The sequence below is a fragment of the Megachile rotundata genome, chromosome 13 (assembly GCF_050947335.1).
Source record: "Megachile rotundata isolate GNS110a chromosome 13, iyMegRotu1, whole genome shotgun sequence".
Classification (NCBI taxonomy): Eukaryota; Metazoa; Arthropoda; class Insecta; order Hymenoptera; family Megachilidae; genus Megachile; species Megachile rotundata.
This window is the reverse complement of record NC_134995.1, coordinates 5,566,383-5,582,607: the sequence shown is the minus strand read 5'-3', so window position 1 is coordinate 5,582,607 and position 16,225 is coordinate 5,566,383. Positions and strand designations below refer to the sequence as shown.

Below are 16,225 nucleotides of genomic sequence, written 5' to 3'. Positions count from 1 at the left end.
GTTCATCGACATTAAATTCACACGAAATTTCCAAACGTATAGATTCGCGTTCCACGGGAGGTCACGTGAGAGGGTTGAAAAGAATCGCGAATGATATTTTTCGTGAATACGCGGTATAAAAAACGTAGTTGATTGTCTGATTGATAAATTTGAAGGTCATTAAAAGGTTATCGATTATGTTACTGAAATATGAAAGACATTGTCTTCGTAGTTGGAATTCTGATATAATCGTTCATTCAGATTTTATGAATTGAAGTACATACATCATTTTTTGAGGTTTATATAATTACGTACTCAATTGATGATATTTTTGTGAATGAGCAGCATGTATTCTTTTAGGAAATTTATTATTACTAGCTGTAATCGCTAAAATTTATGTGATGAATATATTATGTGTATTATAGAATGAAATATAGTAAACGTATATTTTATGCACATACAGAGAATAAAATGTAATAAATGTACATTCTATGTATGTACATAGAATGAAATATAATTAAACATACATGTTGTGTATATGTATTATGTATTGCTAACATAGTAATATATATATTGCACTAAAATTAATGAATATGCAATCTGATCGCGTTAAAAATAATATAATTATGAAGCTGAGAAAGAACTGCATAATTCTTGATGTTAATCCTACTTTTACAGAAATATTTAAAATATTTAGTAACTATTTATTTACATAATCTTCGCTTTAAACCTATTTTAATTTTGTAATTTGTAATAAATAATTTACTATGACAATTCTAACTAAAATAATTCCATGTTTAATATGTTTTTCATTTTTCACATTTTCAAATAATTATATGAAAATGTTACCTCTTACTATTTTTAATAATAACTGAACGCGAAGACTATAATAATACAATAATAATAAGTGCAAATACTTACTATTATTAAAATAGATTATTTTAAATTTTTATTATAGGTTAGAACAAAGAGTTAGTATTACAGTAATATAATAATAATAAACATGGAAACTGTTCGTACGTGCATCCGCGCCTCTTTAATAACTCAAAAAACAGTGACATCTGGCCATGCGGTGGGCCTTACACTCCCTTATTGTAACAAAATGGCTGTCACCGCGTCGTGGAATTACATTTTTCCCTTCTTTTTACTGTGACGAACCTAATTAGTTATAAATGCTTTTATGTTACTGTTTTCGCAACGAATAAAATCTATAACTCTAACAGGAACTGTACAGTAATATAATAATAATGAACTTGAACACTATATGAGAATGTAAGAATAATAAACATGAAGACTACACAATAATATAGCAATAATGAACGTAAAGACTACACAATAAAAAAAAGACTAGCAATAATGAACGTAAAGACCACGCAATAATATAACAATAATTAACGTGAAAACTATATAAGAATATAAGAATAATAAACATGAGTAAGGTGAAGTGGAGTAAGTGCGGACTGGTTTTTGTAAAGTTGGTATTTAAACGTAAGCATTTTCAATCTGCTATGTAAATACTTAACGGTGTCGATATCGAACGCTTTGCACAATTACTACTATTTAATTAATATTAACTAGGACCTTAATTTTCCTTGTACATTTTGATTTTGATAGGAAATTTTTAAAAATGTCAACTACTCTGCACTTTCCCCGAAAATGGGGTAAGAGCGTAACTTGAAGTTAAATACTTTGAAACTTTATTTCATGTGCAATGGGGCAAGAGCAGAATTATTAACAAATCTGCTATAAATGCTTTTTACTGCATTATGCAAGTACTCTATACTGCAAACAAGTACTCTTAGCTGAAATATAAAAGGGGATGTAGTGAAACAAAACAAGGAAACAAACATACTAAATGGAGAAATTTCGCTCATATTGTAATAAAAATAGCCTGTATACGCACTTGCCGTTTACGAATTTACTCCACTTCACCTTACTATGTAACAATACAACGAACGTGAAGACAACTCACAAATTAATTTATCAATTAGAGTACATATCTAGCATGTCAGGTGTCCGTCCATTAAAGTAATGTTCGCGTCTATCGTGCAAAAGAATTGCATGCAAAATGAGGTTCGAGAAAAAACTAAACGGTTCGACGTACGAAGTGAAGAAAACATTCTAACACTGTAATCAGCCGAATCAAATATGCGTTACTTCAATTATTAGTCTTTTGCACGAAGCTGGCATGGTTTCGTGATACAAACACGAATGTACTTTACCAAGGTTAGCGATCACCGCTATTCTACATTGAAATATGATCCCATTGTGGTCTACTCCTGGGTTCGTTGCGTGCATTCTATCTTCTTAACCCCCAAAACTTTTATTCCTTTGTGTTTTTTCCCCACTGAACCTTTTACGTTTTGAACACTTAATTATCGACCGCCCGAGGAAATTTGTCTGTAGGCATATTACAGGACGCTGTACTGACAAGGTAATTAATATGGACGGAAAAATAATTAGTCTTGGTACTGGATTTATGGAAACCCAGTTAGAAATTATTGAGGTTAATTTTTCTGATATAGAAATGTGGAGAAATAGAATTTTTCATTGGAGGTTTTCTTGTTTTATTTTTTTAGGGGTTTATTTTATTGGCATTCGTTTAATAATTTAAATATATTAAATGGCCTTATTCTGTTTTTACAATTTTACATATTTTTTACATATTTTTTACATATTTTAATACTTTTTACTTATAAAAAAATTATGTTATTTAATTTAGAGGTTAGGTTTTAAGACTCCTGTAAAACAATAATTTCATTTATTTTTGTATTTATAAGATAACATATTTGGAATTATTGAAATTCATCAAATTTTTTTGAATTGGAAAAATTATAGCAGATGATTAAATAAGAAGTTATTAAATAAACAGAAGCTATTTTACATGTTTAACCATCTAACAAAAGGAAGACGTTTCTCAATGCAATCTGTAAAATAGAACAAACTATTTTATTTTATTTGTAAATAAAAGAGTACAAAGACATGTAAACATTCTCTTCGATCATTTACGTAATTTCTTCAGATTTTAAACAATTTCACTTACATTTAAAATGAACTAAGTTTTCACTTATTTTCACTTATTTTAAATTTTCAGAAATTATTACTATGTTATTAAAATATATAAAGGATTGAAAAATGGAGTTTATTCGTACCCTGGCACGTTCAAAACTGTCGTAGTGATCGCACCAAATAAAGTAGACTAAAAGTAATTTCAGCGCTACAATCACATCAGCAAGTAGTGTATCTTTTAGCATGTAAAACGCGCGATTATTTGTAACTGAAGGGTACCGTTGTTGCACGCACCATAAACAAGTACCAAAGCAGGTAGACATAGCAATCGAGAAAATAGCACCTCTAATCATTACTTACAAGAACTCGTAGGTTTAAATTTTATGAACGAAACGTTTTCATGTGCATAAAAGCTTTAGATACACGGTGATTCATTTAACGTGGCAACCGCAATTATTTTTGGTATTAGTCATGTAATCGAATCTTTTTTGTCGTAGAAGATTCTTGTTGTAGAATTTCATAAACTCTTTATGGCAATGATCCTTACATTCAATTTTCATAATAAAAAAGAGTAGTTCTTAAATTAAATTTGAAAATTTAATAAGTGACTCTTGAATTTAGTTTAAAAAATTGCAAGTTTTAATCGATTTTAACAAATAAATTAAATAGTTTTTAAACTGGAAGGAAGCTTTCTTCATACGTTATCTATATTGTTTGTCAGATTGAACACTTTTTGAAATTGTGTCTTCTATGATATAAGGGTTGTATTATAATCACAAGTTTGTGATTTACTTATAATAAAAATATTTGAGATGATCATATTATGCATATGAATCCTGCATATTTAAAAAAAAGTAAAAAATGCGAAAATGCGAGCTGGAATCTTCCAAATATTAGTTCACGTGAAGATTAACATTAAATACCAATATTAGTTCTTCTAAATATTAGTCCACTACAAGTAAATGATATTTAAATTATTGATAAAATTTTTATAAAATTTTGCATAAAAATTCAATTGCAGTGAAAACACGAATGTAATTGTAGGACAAGGGATAAAACCATGTCACTCAAAATAAATTCTATTTAAACCTTTAATTTCAACACTTTTGAACAAACTGCAAAATCGTCTATTTAAATTATTTCATTGAAAAATTATTTCAATCATACAAGTAGCTAGTAATTATTTCATCGTCAACGACTTAATTCAAGCTTCTTGAAACGTCGAACATGATGATTCACGCTTTAAAAGTAGCGTCTTCCATTGAGTAAAGTTCACCGAACACAAGGTAGTAATCGTTGCATCAGCACTCACGTAGAGTTTTATGATCTCTTTGACGCAACGATTACCGTTGCAGGTTTTACGGGGAGATATTTTTTCAGAACCGACGAGATCCTCGAGTCGACATAAACTATTTGATTGTGCATAAATTATCTGAAAATGAATTCGCAAGAAACTGCAAGAAATGCAGCTGAGTCTGCTTCCTTTCGAGAAAATGCGGTAAGCTTCAATTTTACGAATGATGGACGATTAGGAAATTTTCATACGTCAAAATCTTGTTATAATGTCACGTTGCACATAAACCGAACAAGTTACAATAAAAAAACCAGCACACAAATATTTTTTAAGTATGATAATATCAAAGTTTACACGGTAAACATAAATCATGTAGTCTGTAGATTGTAGATCTGATACCTGATTTATTTATGCTTTTCTACCCGCGATATATAGGGTTAAATGATTCATTCGTTTTGAGAAGACTCTGTTCCAAAGTATTACACGTACACATATGAAAGATATATGAAAAGAAGCAAAAAGTCATCAAGTTTACCCTCTATATTCAATATGTGCCTTTGGTGACACGACACACGTCAGACGATAATCAAGTACTAATACGTTCTTTGAGCTCGACTAAGGATTGCGTTAGAGGGGGTACGTGAAGGTCCTTAACGTACCTCCACAGGAAGAAGTCACAGGGCGTTAAATCAAGGTTCTGGTAGGCCAAGGGAACAAAGCTAGGTTCTAGGGGAACGCATCAGTGCTGCTGTGCAGACAATTGACAGGACTATGCTACAAAATGTATGGAATGAGTTCGATTATCGTCTGGACGTGTGTCGTGTCACCAAAGGGGCACATATGGAACATAGAGGGTGTATAAACTTGCTGAGTTTGTGGTTTTTTTCATATATCTTTCATGTATGTACGTATAACACTTTTGAAGATATAGCCTTCTCAAAACGAATGAATTTATGCTGACCCTGTATCATACATGTATAAACGTCGATGCAATAATAAGCAAGTATTAATTCCATCTACTCATGTTTAACAAGTATATTGTTAGTTATATATTTTAAGTATTAGAAAATATGCTCTATTATTCGACGGAATTCAATTATTGGTAAAAAATGACCCGCTATCGGTTTCCCGCAATGCTATTTTCAATCAAACCTATGGGACTGATATAATAACCCGATCAATAATAACTAGGAGAACCTAATATAAATATTACTTCGGTTACCTAAAATATCTGGACATGAAATAGTGAAATATACTTCACCGAATATTTTTATAACTCAATCAATTCTCATTGTACATAGTTATTCGTTAAAAACCACCCCTATTTTTAAATTTGATATAAAAAATCAAGAAATATACACAAGACCAAAAAATATAAAATTATTGTGTGTATTTAAAATACTTTAAAACGAAAGTGCTTTAGTTTGATTTATTTTCAAAACAAAAAGTTTATAGATTTCATTTATTAGGTAGCCATTAAAGGGAATCGGTAAATAAATGCTTCTTTTTACACAAGTATTCGCGACATTAAATTGATTTATTAATTTTCACTCTATGATATTTTTGCTATTGATAGATAAAATCTAACATTTTCCACAATTAATTATAAAACATTTTTTTATTGAAAATTTGTGTATTATTAATTTTCATTATTTTACTGTGTTTGCACATTACATTTATACCATTATAGATACTAAAAAATACTGAAGAATACTTGTTTCAAATTATCACATTAAATTGAATAGTCATTAATTATGATTATATCGAGTTATACTATAATCTCAATTAATTAAATGTAATTATATCATCATTAATTAAATATAATTACATTATAGTTAATTAATTAAATACAATTAAAATCAACATACTTAATAATATTACATAATAATTTCAGTCATCGATTAAAGTCATAAATGTTCTTGGTCACAAGCATTTCAACAATTAAGTTAAATTCAGTTAAACCAAAAAAATATTCAGACAAGCTTTCCGAGTCTTTTTACTCGTGAATTTCGAGGGGAACGAAGGAAAACAGCAAATCAGAGAAACTAGTGCTGTAGGTCACGCTAGTCTAAAATTCCTCGACTCGAATGTCGATGGAACACTATAATGATTCGTGGTTTAATCCCATAACGAGTGGAACATTGAACGGTGGCAGGCACGGTAAATACGAATTCTCGAGACGTCATTATTTTGTATTACAGTATCGACTCGTTCGATGGGCTCAGGGCCAATATTGACTATCCAAATTACTCTTGCACACTTCAACTTTTCAGTTTTCCCGTTGCAATCGATTTTTCGAACAAATGCAATAAACCTTATAGCACATGTGTAGGTAAAGATATAAATCTCAAACGAGTAAAACATTTTGCTGCCTGGCATTGATAGTTCCAAAAATTATTTTCAAAATTTCTCTTATTGAATAGATCTACATTATCATTTTTATTATGCAAAACTAATATTTATAGCTAACACGTTTCCCTTGATGGTCGTATGTGACCTACGTTACAAATTTAGCTAAATCAATTATTTATAGGAAAAGTGAACCAAAGAAGCTTTTAGAGCTAATATTGAAACAACATTGAATTAAAAGATGAAATTAAGTATCCTTGTCCTTAACGCTTAGGGTTCATCCCTTCCTCTCATCGCGAATTTTCGTAAGACAAGTTGTTGTTTCTTAGGTAAAATCGAATCAACTATCAGACTTTCGGAGACCTCAAGGTCCGCCTGGATTACCAAGGCAGCCCATAAATAATGGTCCTGTAGGCCAACCAAGACCGGGACAGCCACAACAAATCCGATTTGATAGTCGTTCTCCGACCGAATCTGGTTCGGGTCAATTTGGAGCACACAGGCCGTACGGTCCTCCAAAACCATCAGGAGCTCCAGTTCCTCAAAGGCCACCGCAACCAGGTCAACATCCGCCACAACAGGTTCCAGCACAAAGAAGTCAAAATCCAACACAACTAAATCCACATCCGCGGCAACTAAATCAAAATCCACCTTCACAAAGAGGTCAGAATTTGTCACAGAGCCAATATCAACAAAGTCAGAATCCACAACAAGGTCAACATCCGTCACAAGGTCAATATCCACCTCAACAAAGTCAGAATTCACTGCAACAAAGTCAACATCCACAAGGTCAACATCCACAAGGTCAACATCCACAAGGTCAATTTCCATCACAACAAGGTCAACATCCATCACAAGGTCAACATCCACAACAAAGTCCACATTCACAACAAGGTCCATATCCGACACCAAACAGACGTCAGAGTTTAGCACAAGTAGGTCAACATCAGTCACAACAAAGTCAGAGTCCGTTACAAGGTCAACATCCATCACAAAGTCAGAATCGACCACAGCAAGGTCAACATCCCTCGCACGACCCGCATCCACAAAGTCAGAATCGACCACAGCAAGGTCAGCACCCGTCGCAAGACCCTCAAAGTCAAAATCGACCACAACGTCAACAGCAAAGTCAGAGTCGACCACAAGGACACCTTACGCAGGAACCAATACAACAAAATCAGCATCCAACGCAAAATCCACCGCAAAGTCAACCACGGCAACAAAGTAAAACTCAGCAAAGAGGTCAAAACCCAGCGCAGATAAACCAAGGTCAAAATTCACAGCAAAATATCGTTTTGAATCCTCGATTCGTCGCACCATCGTCCCCACGTCAACAGGGACCTAATTCACATCCGAATTATCAGCAACCACACAAGAACGCCGAACAATCTCAACCGGGACACGAGCAACAAAACGTACGGCAGCAATCACGAAACCCGGAGGCTGCCCGATCCCAGGGGATCGCACAAAACCAATTGCAACGAAATGAATCGTCGTTGAACGTAGTCCAGCAGGGTCCATCCATCAAGGAGGATAAGAAACATCCGCTTCCGCGTATAGTAATCGACAAAATGGCCGATGTTGAGAACGCGAAGAAGTTTCAGCAGTTCGAAAATCCTTCCAAAACCGAGAATGTGGAGGACGATGACGATGATGTGGTGATGGACGGGAAAAAGTCGCCGCGTACCAACGGCGAGAAAGAAGCCTTCGAGTGTAAACTGCCGAAGAAGGAGGAGCCGATAAAGAGACCGGAGACTGCTACGATAAATGGAAAGGTGGATAAGCCTGAAACGATCGGGGAAAAGGCTAATGAAAAGAATGGCGACATATCCAAAGGTGCAAATGAAGAATTTGAAAATGACACCAAATCGAAGTCTGATGAAAAGTCTACGAATAAACACGAGATCGACGGTAAACCCGAAGTGGTCGATAAAGAGGCAACGAAAAAATTAGAGGAAGTTGATAAAGGAAGTTCAGATAAAGTGACTGATAAAGAAATTTCAAATAAAGCGTCCGATAAAGGAAGTACAGATAAAGTGACTGATAAAGAAAGTTCAAATAAAGCGTCTGATAAAGAAACTTCAGATGAGTCTAAGATGTCGGATGCAAGCAAACGGTTGGAGGAAGTAAATCAAGAACAAAGTGATCAGGTATCTCCGGATAAATCGAGTACAACGGGCGAACCTCAAAATCAGGAACTTAAAACACCCTCTAAATCTCCGGATAAATCGAGTACAGACATGAGCCAACCTCAACAAGAACATAAAATACCCCCTAAATCCCCAGATAAAGCGGAGAATCAAAATGAACTGAAAACACCCCCTAAATCCGCGGATTCGAGTACACCGGATACGAATAAGAACGAAAGTGATCAACAATTGAAAACACCGTCCAGATCTGCAGATAAATCGCGAGCTAGTACACCGACAGAGAGTAGTGAAGGTAAAACGGAAGAATTGAAGGTGCCGTCTAAATCGCCAGATAAATCGCGAGCGAGTACCCCAGCTCAAGAGGAAGATTCGAAGGTTCCGACGGAAAAACAGGATAAAAAGGATGAACAGAAATCTGAGACTACTGAAATTAAAGATGAAGAAACTGAGAAGAAGGTAGAAGAAAAGGAGGTTGAAAAGGATGATAAGGATGTGTGTCCTTTGAAGGCGAAAGACAATGAAAGTGAAAAAGTAAAAACGGAGTCCAAAACCGAAACAATATCGGACAAAACTGAAACAATTTCTAACAAAACCGAAGCAGGACACAGTGAAAAAGAGAAGGAGGAAAAACCTGAAGAGAAGTCAGAAGTAGAATCTGAGCCAAAAGCGAAGAAATTGGAAGAGCAGGCTGTAGATGAGAACAAATCTAGTCCTGCTGCGGAAGAGTCAAGTGTTAAGAATGAAGGACAAAAAGAGTCACCTGCCGCAGAGTCTTTGAAACCGGAAGAGACAGGTAAAAAGACTCCCGCGTTAGTGGAAGATTCAGGAAACGTACCGGAATCGATGTTGTCTCCGCCAAAGACTCCAGAAGGAAGCGTGAAAGGCTTCGATCATGGGCAACCGAGATCGTTGTCGGTAAAATCGTCGCCATCTTATAGCCCTCAGTCGCCAGTCTCGCCGAAATCCCCGAAAACCAATGATGATGAGAAAATGGAGGACGATGAGAAAAAGAAGGAAGTCAGTGATTCGAACGATAAAAAGAGCGACGCTAAGAAGACTGAATCGAAGAGCTTGAAAGTAGCGGCGCCTAAGATTCCGAGCGTATCGACGCCTACTAAATTAGGCGAAAAGTCAGAGAAGAAGTCTTCGAGAATTACAGGTTTTTATTTATTTCTAAAGTGAAGAACAATTTTTTTTTAGGGGAAAGTTCGGTATGGCAAAGTGATTTATTTTTAATTTTATAGGAAATTTTGAGTTTTTTGGTGAATCCAAATTTTTTTGTGGTGAATTTCAAGTTTTATATCGCTACTGAAATTATTTTGTTTCACAGTGAATTTTGAGTTTTATAATGGATCTTAAATTATTTTTTTTTACAGTGAATTTTGAGTTTTGTAATAGAACTCAAAGTATTTTGTTTTATAGAAAATTTTGAATTTTACATTACTACTAAAATTATTTTGTTTTACAGTGAATTTTGAGTTTTATAATAGAACTGAAAATATTCTGTTTTATGGTAAATCTCGAGTTTTATAATGGAACCGAAATTATTTTATTTTCTCGAAACTCTCTGTTTTTGTGTTTTACAATAAAGCTCAAAATATTTGAACTAATAGTAAGTTTTGAGTTTTATAACAGAACCCGAGATATGTGCAACATTAAATATTTTCAATTCTATAATAAAACTCAGAATATTTTGTTTTACACTAAATATTGGAATTCATAGTGAGGCTTAAAATTTGTTTATTTGAAATTACCAGTTTTGTAACAAAACCCACAGTTTTTTACAGTAAAACTGGCTTTTATGAAAAGCTAAGAATATTTTGTTTTACAATGAAACTTAAAGTATTTAATTTATTTATTGAAATATTAAATTTTAAGTTTCATGATGGAACTTAAAATACTTTGTTTTACACTAAACTTTGAGGCTTATAATACAACTCAAATTATTTTATTTCATAGTAAATTTTGTGGTGGAAATAAATTGTTATTGTTTTAGTTCACTATTAAAATACAGTGTCTGCTCTCTTAATGCACGTTTCTAGCCATTTTTAGAAACACAGCAATAGAGAACCAACCACACATTTCTCATAAAATATAAGAGCCAATCACACATTACAATAAATGTAGATTTAATAATTTAAAAAAATGCATATGTAACATTAATGATCTAAAAACGTTTCTACCGTTCATTAAACCGTGCATTAATAGAGCGTATACCGTATCAAGATTTTGCTTCGTGAGTGCACTGGTGACACATTTTGCTGTTCGTTGAAATGTAGGATAAGCATTGCAGCGTCTCTTTTCTCTGTTCTTTTAGAAATTGAGAATGGTAGTGCATCAAACTCGGAGAAGAAATCTGCGGCTGGGTCGCCGGTAAAATCGCCAAGTAAATCTGTCAAATCGTTGCCACGGACTCCGGAAACTCCGACATCGACAGGTGGTCAAGAAAAGAAAAGTACGTAACAATTTATAATAACAATTTTTTGCAAATTCACTATTTGCAAAATAACAATTTTCGTTTGCAAATTCTGGTAAAAATTGTATATGAGAATTTTAATATCAAATATTTTAGAAGTGGAAAATAAAGCGATTCAATTTGAAAAAAATAAAAAATATGGAATAATAATTTTTTAAGACTTTGACTAATATGACTTTATTTTCAACAAAATTGAATTACTATATTTTTTAAATATTTATAAAAAAAAATTTGTTCAGTGTAAACAATTATTAAGTGGAAATTATAGCGTCGAAAGGAATACAATGAACAGTAGTTACTATAAAAATAAAAACACTTTTAGTTTATAAAATGAATTTGTACTATAGGTACATAGTACAATAAACAACATTAATGTTCGACTGTATAACTAGGAAATTAATGTTTTATAAATTCATGTATCTTTGAACGAATACAAATATGTATTATCAAATATTGTACAAAGTACAAAATTAATGTTCAACTATACATTACGAAATGAATGTTTCATAAATTTATACAATTTTGAACGAATATTAACTACCAGTTTCTGTTGAATTGTACAGAGGTGCCTATGAACAAAATTCAAGTGGGATCAGCGCCATCTCCGAACTTGAAAACGGTGAGATCGAAGATTGGGTCTCTGGAGAACGCGAGCTACAAACCGGGCGGTGGAAAAGTGAAGATAGAGAACAGGAAGTTGGACTTCAGCAAGGCACAGCCGAAAATTGCAGCGAAAAACGAGAAATACACACCCAGTGGTGGCGACAAAAAGGTTAAGTAGTATCATAGTTCAGGAATTTTTAAATTTGAAATTTAAATATGTTGAATTGTAATATTTACTAGTTTAGAAATTTAGAAGTTGGAAATGTCGAGATACAAAAATTTGTCCATTTTCAATTTTTTAATTTTATAGTCTTAAAAATTGTAAGAATAGAACTGGAAGAACTAGAAATTTGAATATATAAGAATTTTAAAACAATGAATTTTTAAATTTTCAAGTATCTAAATTACTACACTTTGCAGTTTTCATATTTTCCAATTTAGAAATGAGGAAATATGGCAGTTGAAATACGTGGAAATTTACGGATGTCGAAATAAAAAAATTTAGAAATTTGGAAAGTCGAATACATTAATATATTATTGCAATTACTCTATTACGATGATAGTACAGTAAATAGTCCCTGGCCATCAAATAAGGACCACGTACGAGAATTTCACTTTCATGGCTATAATTATGTCATACATGGAAAATTCTTAGGTCCTGCAAATTAATACTAAATACATTGATAACGATATATACATAGCAATTTGTTACTACCGTGATAATAAATTGTGTGATGAGCGATTAAGGGGCGTCAAAGCGTTTACGTTAGGCTCAAGTATCGATAACGCGTCAGGTAAAATTTGAATGCCATAGAAAATGTCTGCCTACTCAAAAGACTAGTTCACAACTCTCCAACCACATTATTTGAGTTGAAAAGAATTACAGATATTTGGGAAAATAATGAAGATATAAAGCATATGATGTATGCAGAGCATGCCGGAAGCTGTGATCAAAGCAAAGGGTGGAAATATAAGATATTAATATGTGTTAATGTTATGGACAGTAGTAATCGTGGTAACTAATAAATTATATCATTACAATTTGAACAGGCCTAACTTTACAGAGAACGTGAAAAAAGCTGAATGTAGTGGTCTTAATTCGATGACCGACCGTAATCGATTTGTAAAAAGAGTGATGTGAGTCGACGATATTTTTCAAATTCATTTCCAAATTTTTGCAATTCATGAATGTCTGTGTTCTGTAATTTATATTAAATTTTTCCTTCAACGTAGGTACTTGAAATTCTTCTTCCGTAATCTTCATGTATAACTTTTAAGTGCTAGCAATTTGAAATAATTAGTTCTACTGACTCAATTAAAAGCAACCCTAACGTCCCCAACGTTAACACTAATGGCTGTTATCGTGTAAGAGATTTATGATGAATAAAACGCATTTACCAAGATGAATATCCTGTTCCATATGCATGGAATATACGTTATATTTGGACACATGTGGATTAATACATACCTACATTCTACGCGGGAGACTGTGATAACGTTTTTGATTAAATTGTTCGTGGAAAATGAGAATTTCTCGAAATTGAAAGTGATTGCTTACGTACAATTATTTAATTATTTAATATTGATTTTTCAGACCTTCAAATCTTCGAATTCATAAATTTCCAAATACAAAACTTTCTAAATTCGTAAATCTCTAAAATTCTAATTTGTCTACATTTTTAAATTCTTCGATTTCTTAATTCTCAAATTTTCCAATTTTCCAATAGCTAAATTTTTAATTTTCTAAGCTCTCAAATTTCCCAATTTTTAAGTAGCTAAATTTATGAATTTCTAAGTTCTCAAATTTCCCAATTTTTAAATTTCTAAATTCTCAAACTTTCAAATTTTCAAATCACTAAAGTTTGAAATTTGCAACCTTTTTGTTTTTCAAGTTTCCAAATTTTCCAATATCTAAACACTTAAGTAAACATTCAAATATTCAAATTTCTAAATTTCTGAATTCTCACCTAAAATTTTTTGCCAACTTCTCTTTTCAAAATTCATCATTTCGTCTACAAAACAGCAACTTCAAAAATACGTGAAATATACAAATTAAGCCTCGATTTAGTGTATTTTTTGTACACAATCAGTTAAACCGTTTATTCATACTTTTTTGAAAATGTATCACAGATCGCTCAAGTAAAACTTCAGTGGAACGCGAAACCTAAGGTTGGATCGTTGGAAAACGCGACGTACAAACCTGGGGGTGGCGATAAAAAAATAGAGACCGTGAAGCTCGATTTCAAAGATAAAGCAAAACCAAAAGTCGGCTCGAAAGACAACGCTAAACATGTTCCAGGAGGTGGCAGCGTTAAGGTAAGAATCTTATTTCAATAAATTTATGAGTATTTACTTACTACTTATTTATGAACTCTAAAGGTACTTTTCCATTACCTCGAGTATTAACATTTTTAGATCATTCAATTTAATTTTGTATTATGATAATTGTATCATTTAATATTGTATGGATTTATTGATATAGAGCATTATGATAATATATCATATATTATAATATACCATATATTATCGCAGTGATCTATATCAATAGTAGATATGTTAATATAATTCACTATCATATGTGGATACATTGATATATTGTTATAGACATATTGATATATTGGCATCGATTATTATGATATATTGATACATTAACTATATATTGATAAATCACTATCATATGTGGATATATTGATATAAATGTGTATGATATGTTGATAAATAGACATATATTATTATAATAATATAATGTATTAATTAATGTATTAATATAGATCATTATGATATGTGGATGTATTGATATATTAACATAAATCATTTTGATATGTGGATACAGGGATATATTGATATACATAGATTAATATATAACATATAATGATATATGTACAGTAATATATCAGTTATTATATTGGCAATAAGTCAGTATAATAATGTCATATTTCTACGTCATGTGGATATATTGATATGTCGATATAGGTCTGTATAATATGGTGATATAATCGTATAAATCATGATGTATTGACATACTGATACATACTTACATTGACATACATCATACGATCAAGTATACTTGATATATTAACATGTGACCAGATATATGCTTAATATATTGATATTTATTAAGATCAATACAAGACAACTCAACACAAATGAGTAAAGTAATTATACAATTAATTATCTTTCAATTACTTCCTTGTTCTTCAGATAATTAATTCAATTTTTATAAAGGTAATGAAAAAGTGCCATGTTTAACAATTTTTACATAATTTCAGACAACATTTTGTCTGCGTTCAAAAATTATTTTAATGATTTCTATAATTAATTAATAACGCTTCTTTATTATTTATGAATTTGCCTGCGTGCGATTTAGTTTTTCGTCACAGTTTTACAATAATATTTTACAATTTCTATTCCTTGTAGAAAATTATAGAAATCTGTATAATAGCGTAGAAGTTTTAGTGTTATAGTGAAAAATCTATGAAATCATGAACAGTTGAATGAAATATTTGAGGCACTTTCATTCAGAGCGAACTGAGTAAGAATATAGTATAAAAAACTAGTCATTTCAATTAAAGAAGATATATGTATTTTGTATATTTTTATGTTGAATTTTTTTTTTACTGTTTTCAACATTCAAAATTCACTAATTTCAAAGAGTATTAAAAATTTTAAAACTTGTTTTAATAGAATATTTTTCAAACTTCTGTTAACAGAATATTTGTTAAACTTATAACAAAAATATTTTTCAAACTTATCTTAATAGAAAAATTTTTAAATTTATGACGAGATTATATCATTCAATCTAATTGTCCTACGGCCCACATTTTCATTGTCATTTTCGTGACTAATTACTTTAAAAAGCAATTAAACTGCTTGAACAAGTGTATTGACGAACTGAAATTTTCAGGTGTTTTTAACTAGATGTCGAAGAGTGTTACATTTTTGTTTAATAACACTTACATTCGTAGTGTTTTATTTAATGTGGTGATGACTCATTTGTCAAATTAAACACCTGCTTTATCTTCTTCAGCATTTACCCGTTCACGACAGTAACATAGTGCTCATTTCGTTCGTACACTACGAGAATAGAAGTTTGATAAATTAGAAAACATATATTTTTATATTGATTGCATCGTTGCATGTAGAATGTCAACGTAGATTCGCATTTACGTCTCAGATGTTCATTAGTTCAAAGATTAGTGTTTTTCACAGAGTAGGAACTAACTCTAGCATCAAGAGAAATATTAATATTCTATACATTATTTATTATTCTTAGAAAAAGTGTTCCTGTATTTTTAAAGATTGAAATTTCTTTTAGCAACAAAGTTTAATTTTAGATTGTCATATAACAAATGGCAGATTTTAAAG

The 16,225-nt window shown here is 31.7% G+C and overlaps 1 protein-coding gene across 1 annotated transcript in view; it reads left to right on the top strand.

Moving 5' to 3' along the window:
• Nucleotides 1–16,225, top strand: part of tau (microtubule-associated protein tau) — a 63,384-nt gene that overhangs the window by 18,811 nt on the left and 28,348 nt on the right. The window contains exons 3-6 of the mRNA XM_076539251.1: nucleotides 6,961–9,940; nucleotides 11,099–11,236; nucleotides 11,821–12,029; nucleotides 13,991–14,176. Coding sequence (XP_076395366.1) covers nucleotides 6,961–9,940; nucleotides 11,099–11,236; nucleotides 11,821–12,029; nucleotides 13,991–14,176 — 3,513 coding nt within the window. The remainder of the gene's footprint in view (nucleotides 1–6,960; nucleotides 9,941–11,098; nucleotides 11,237–11,820; nucleotides 12,030–13,990; nucleotides 14,177–16,225) is intronic.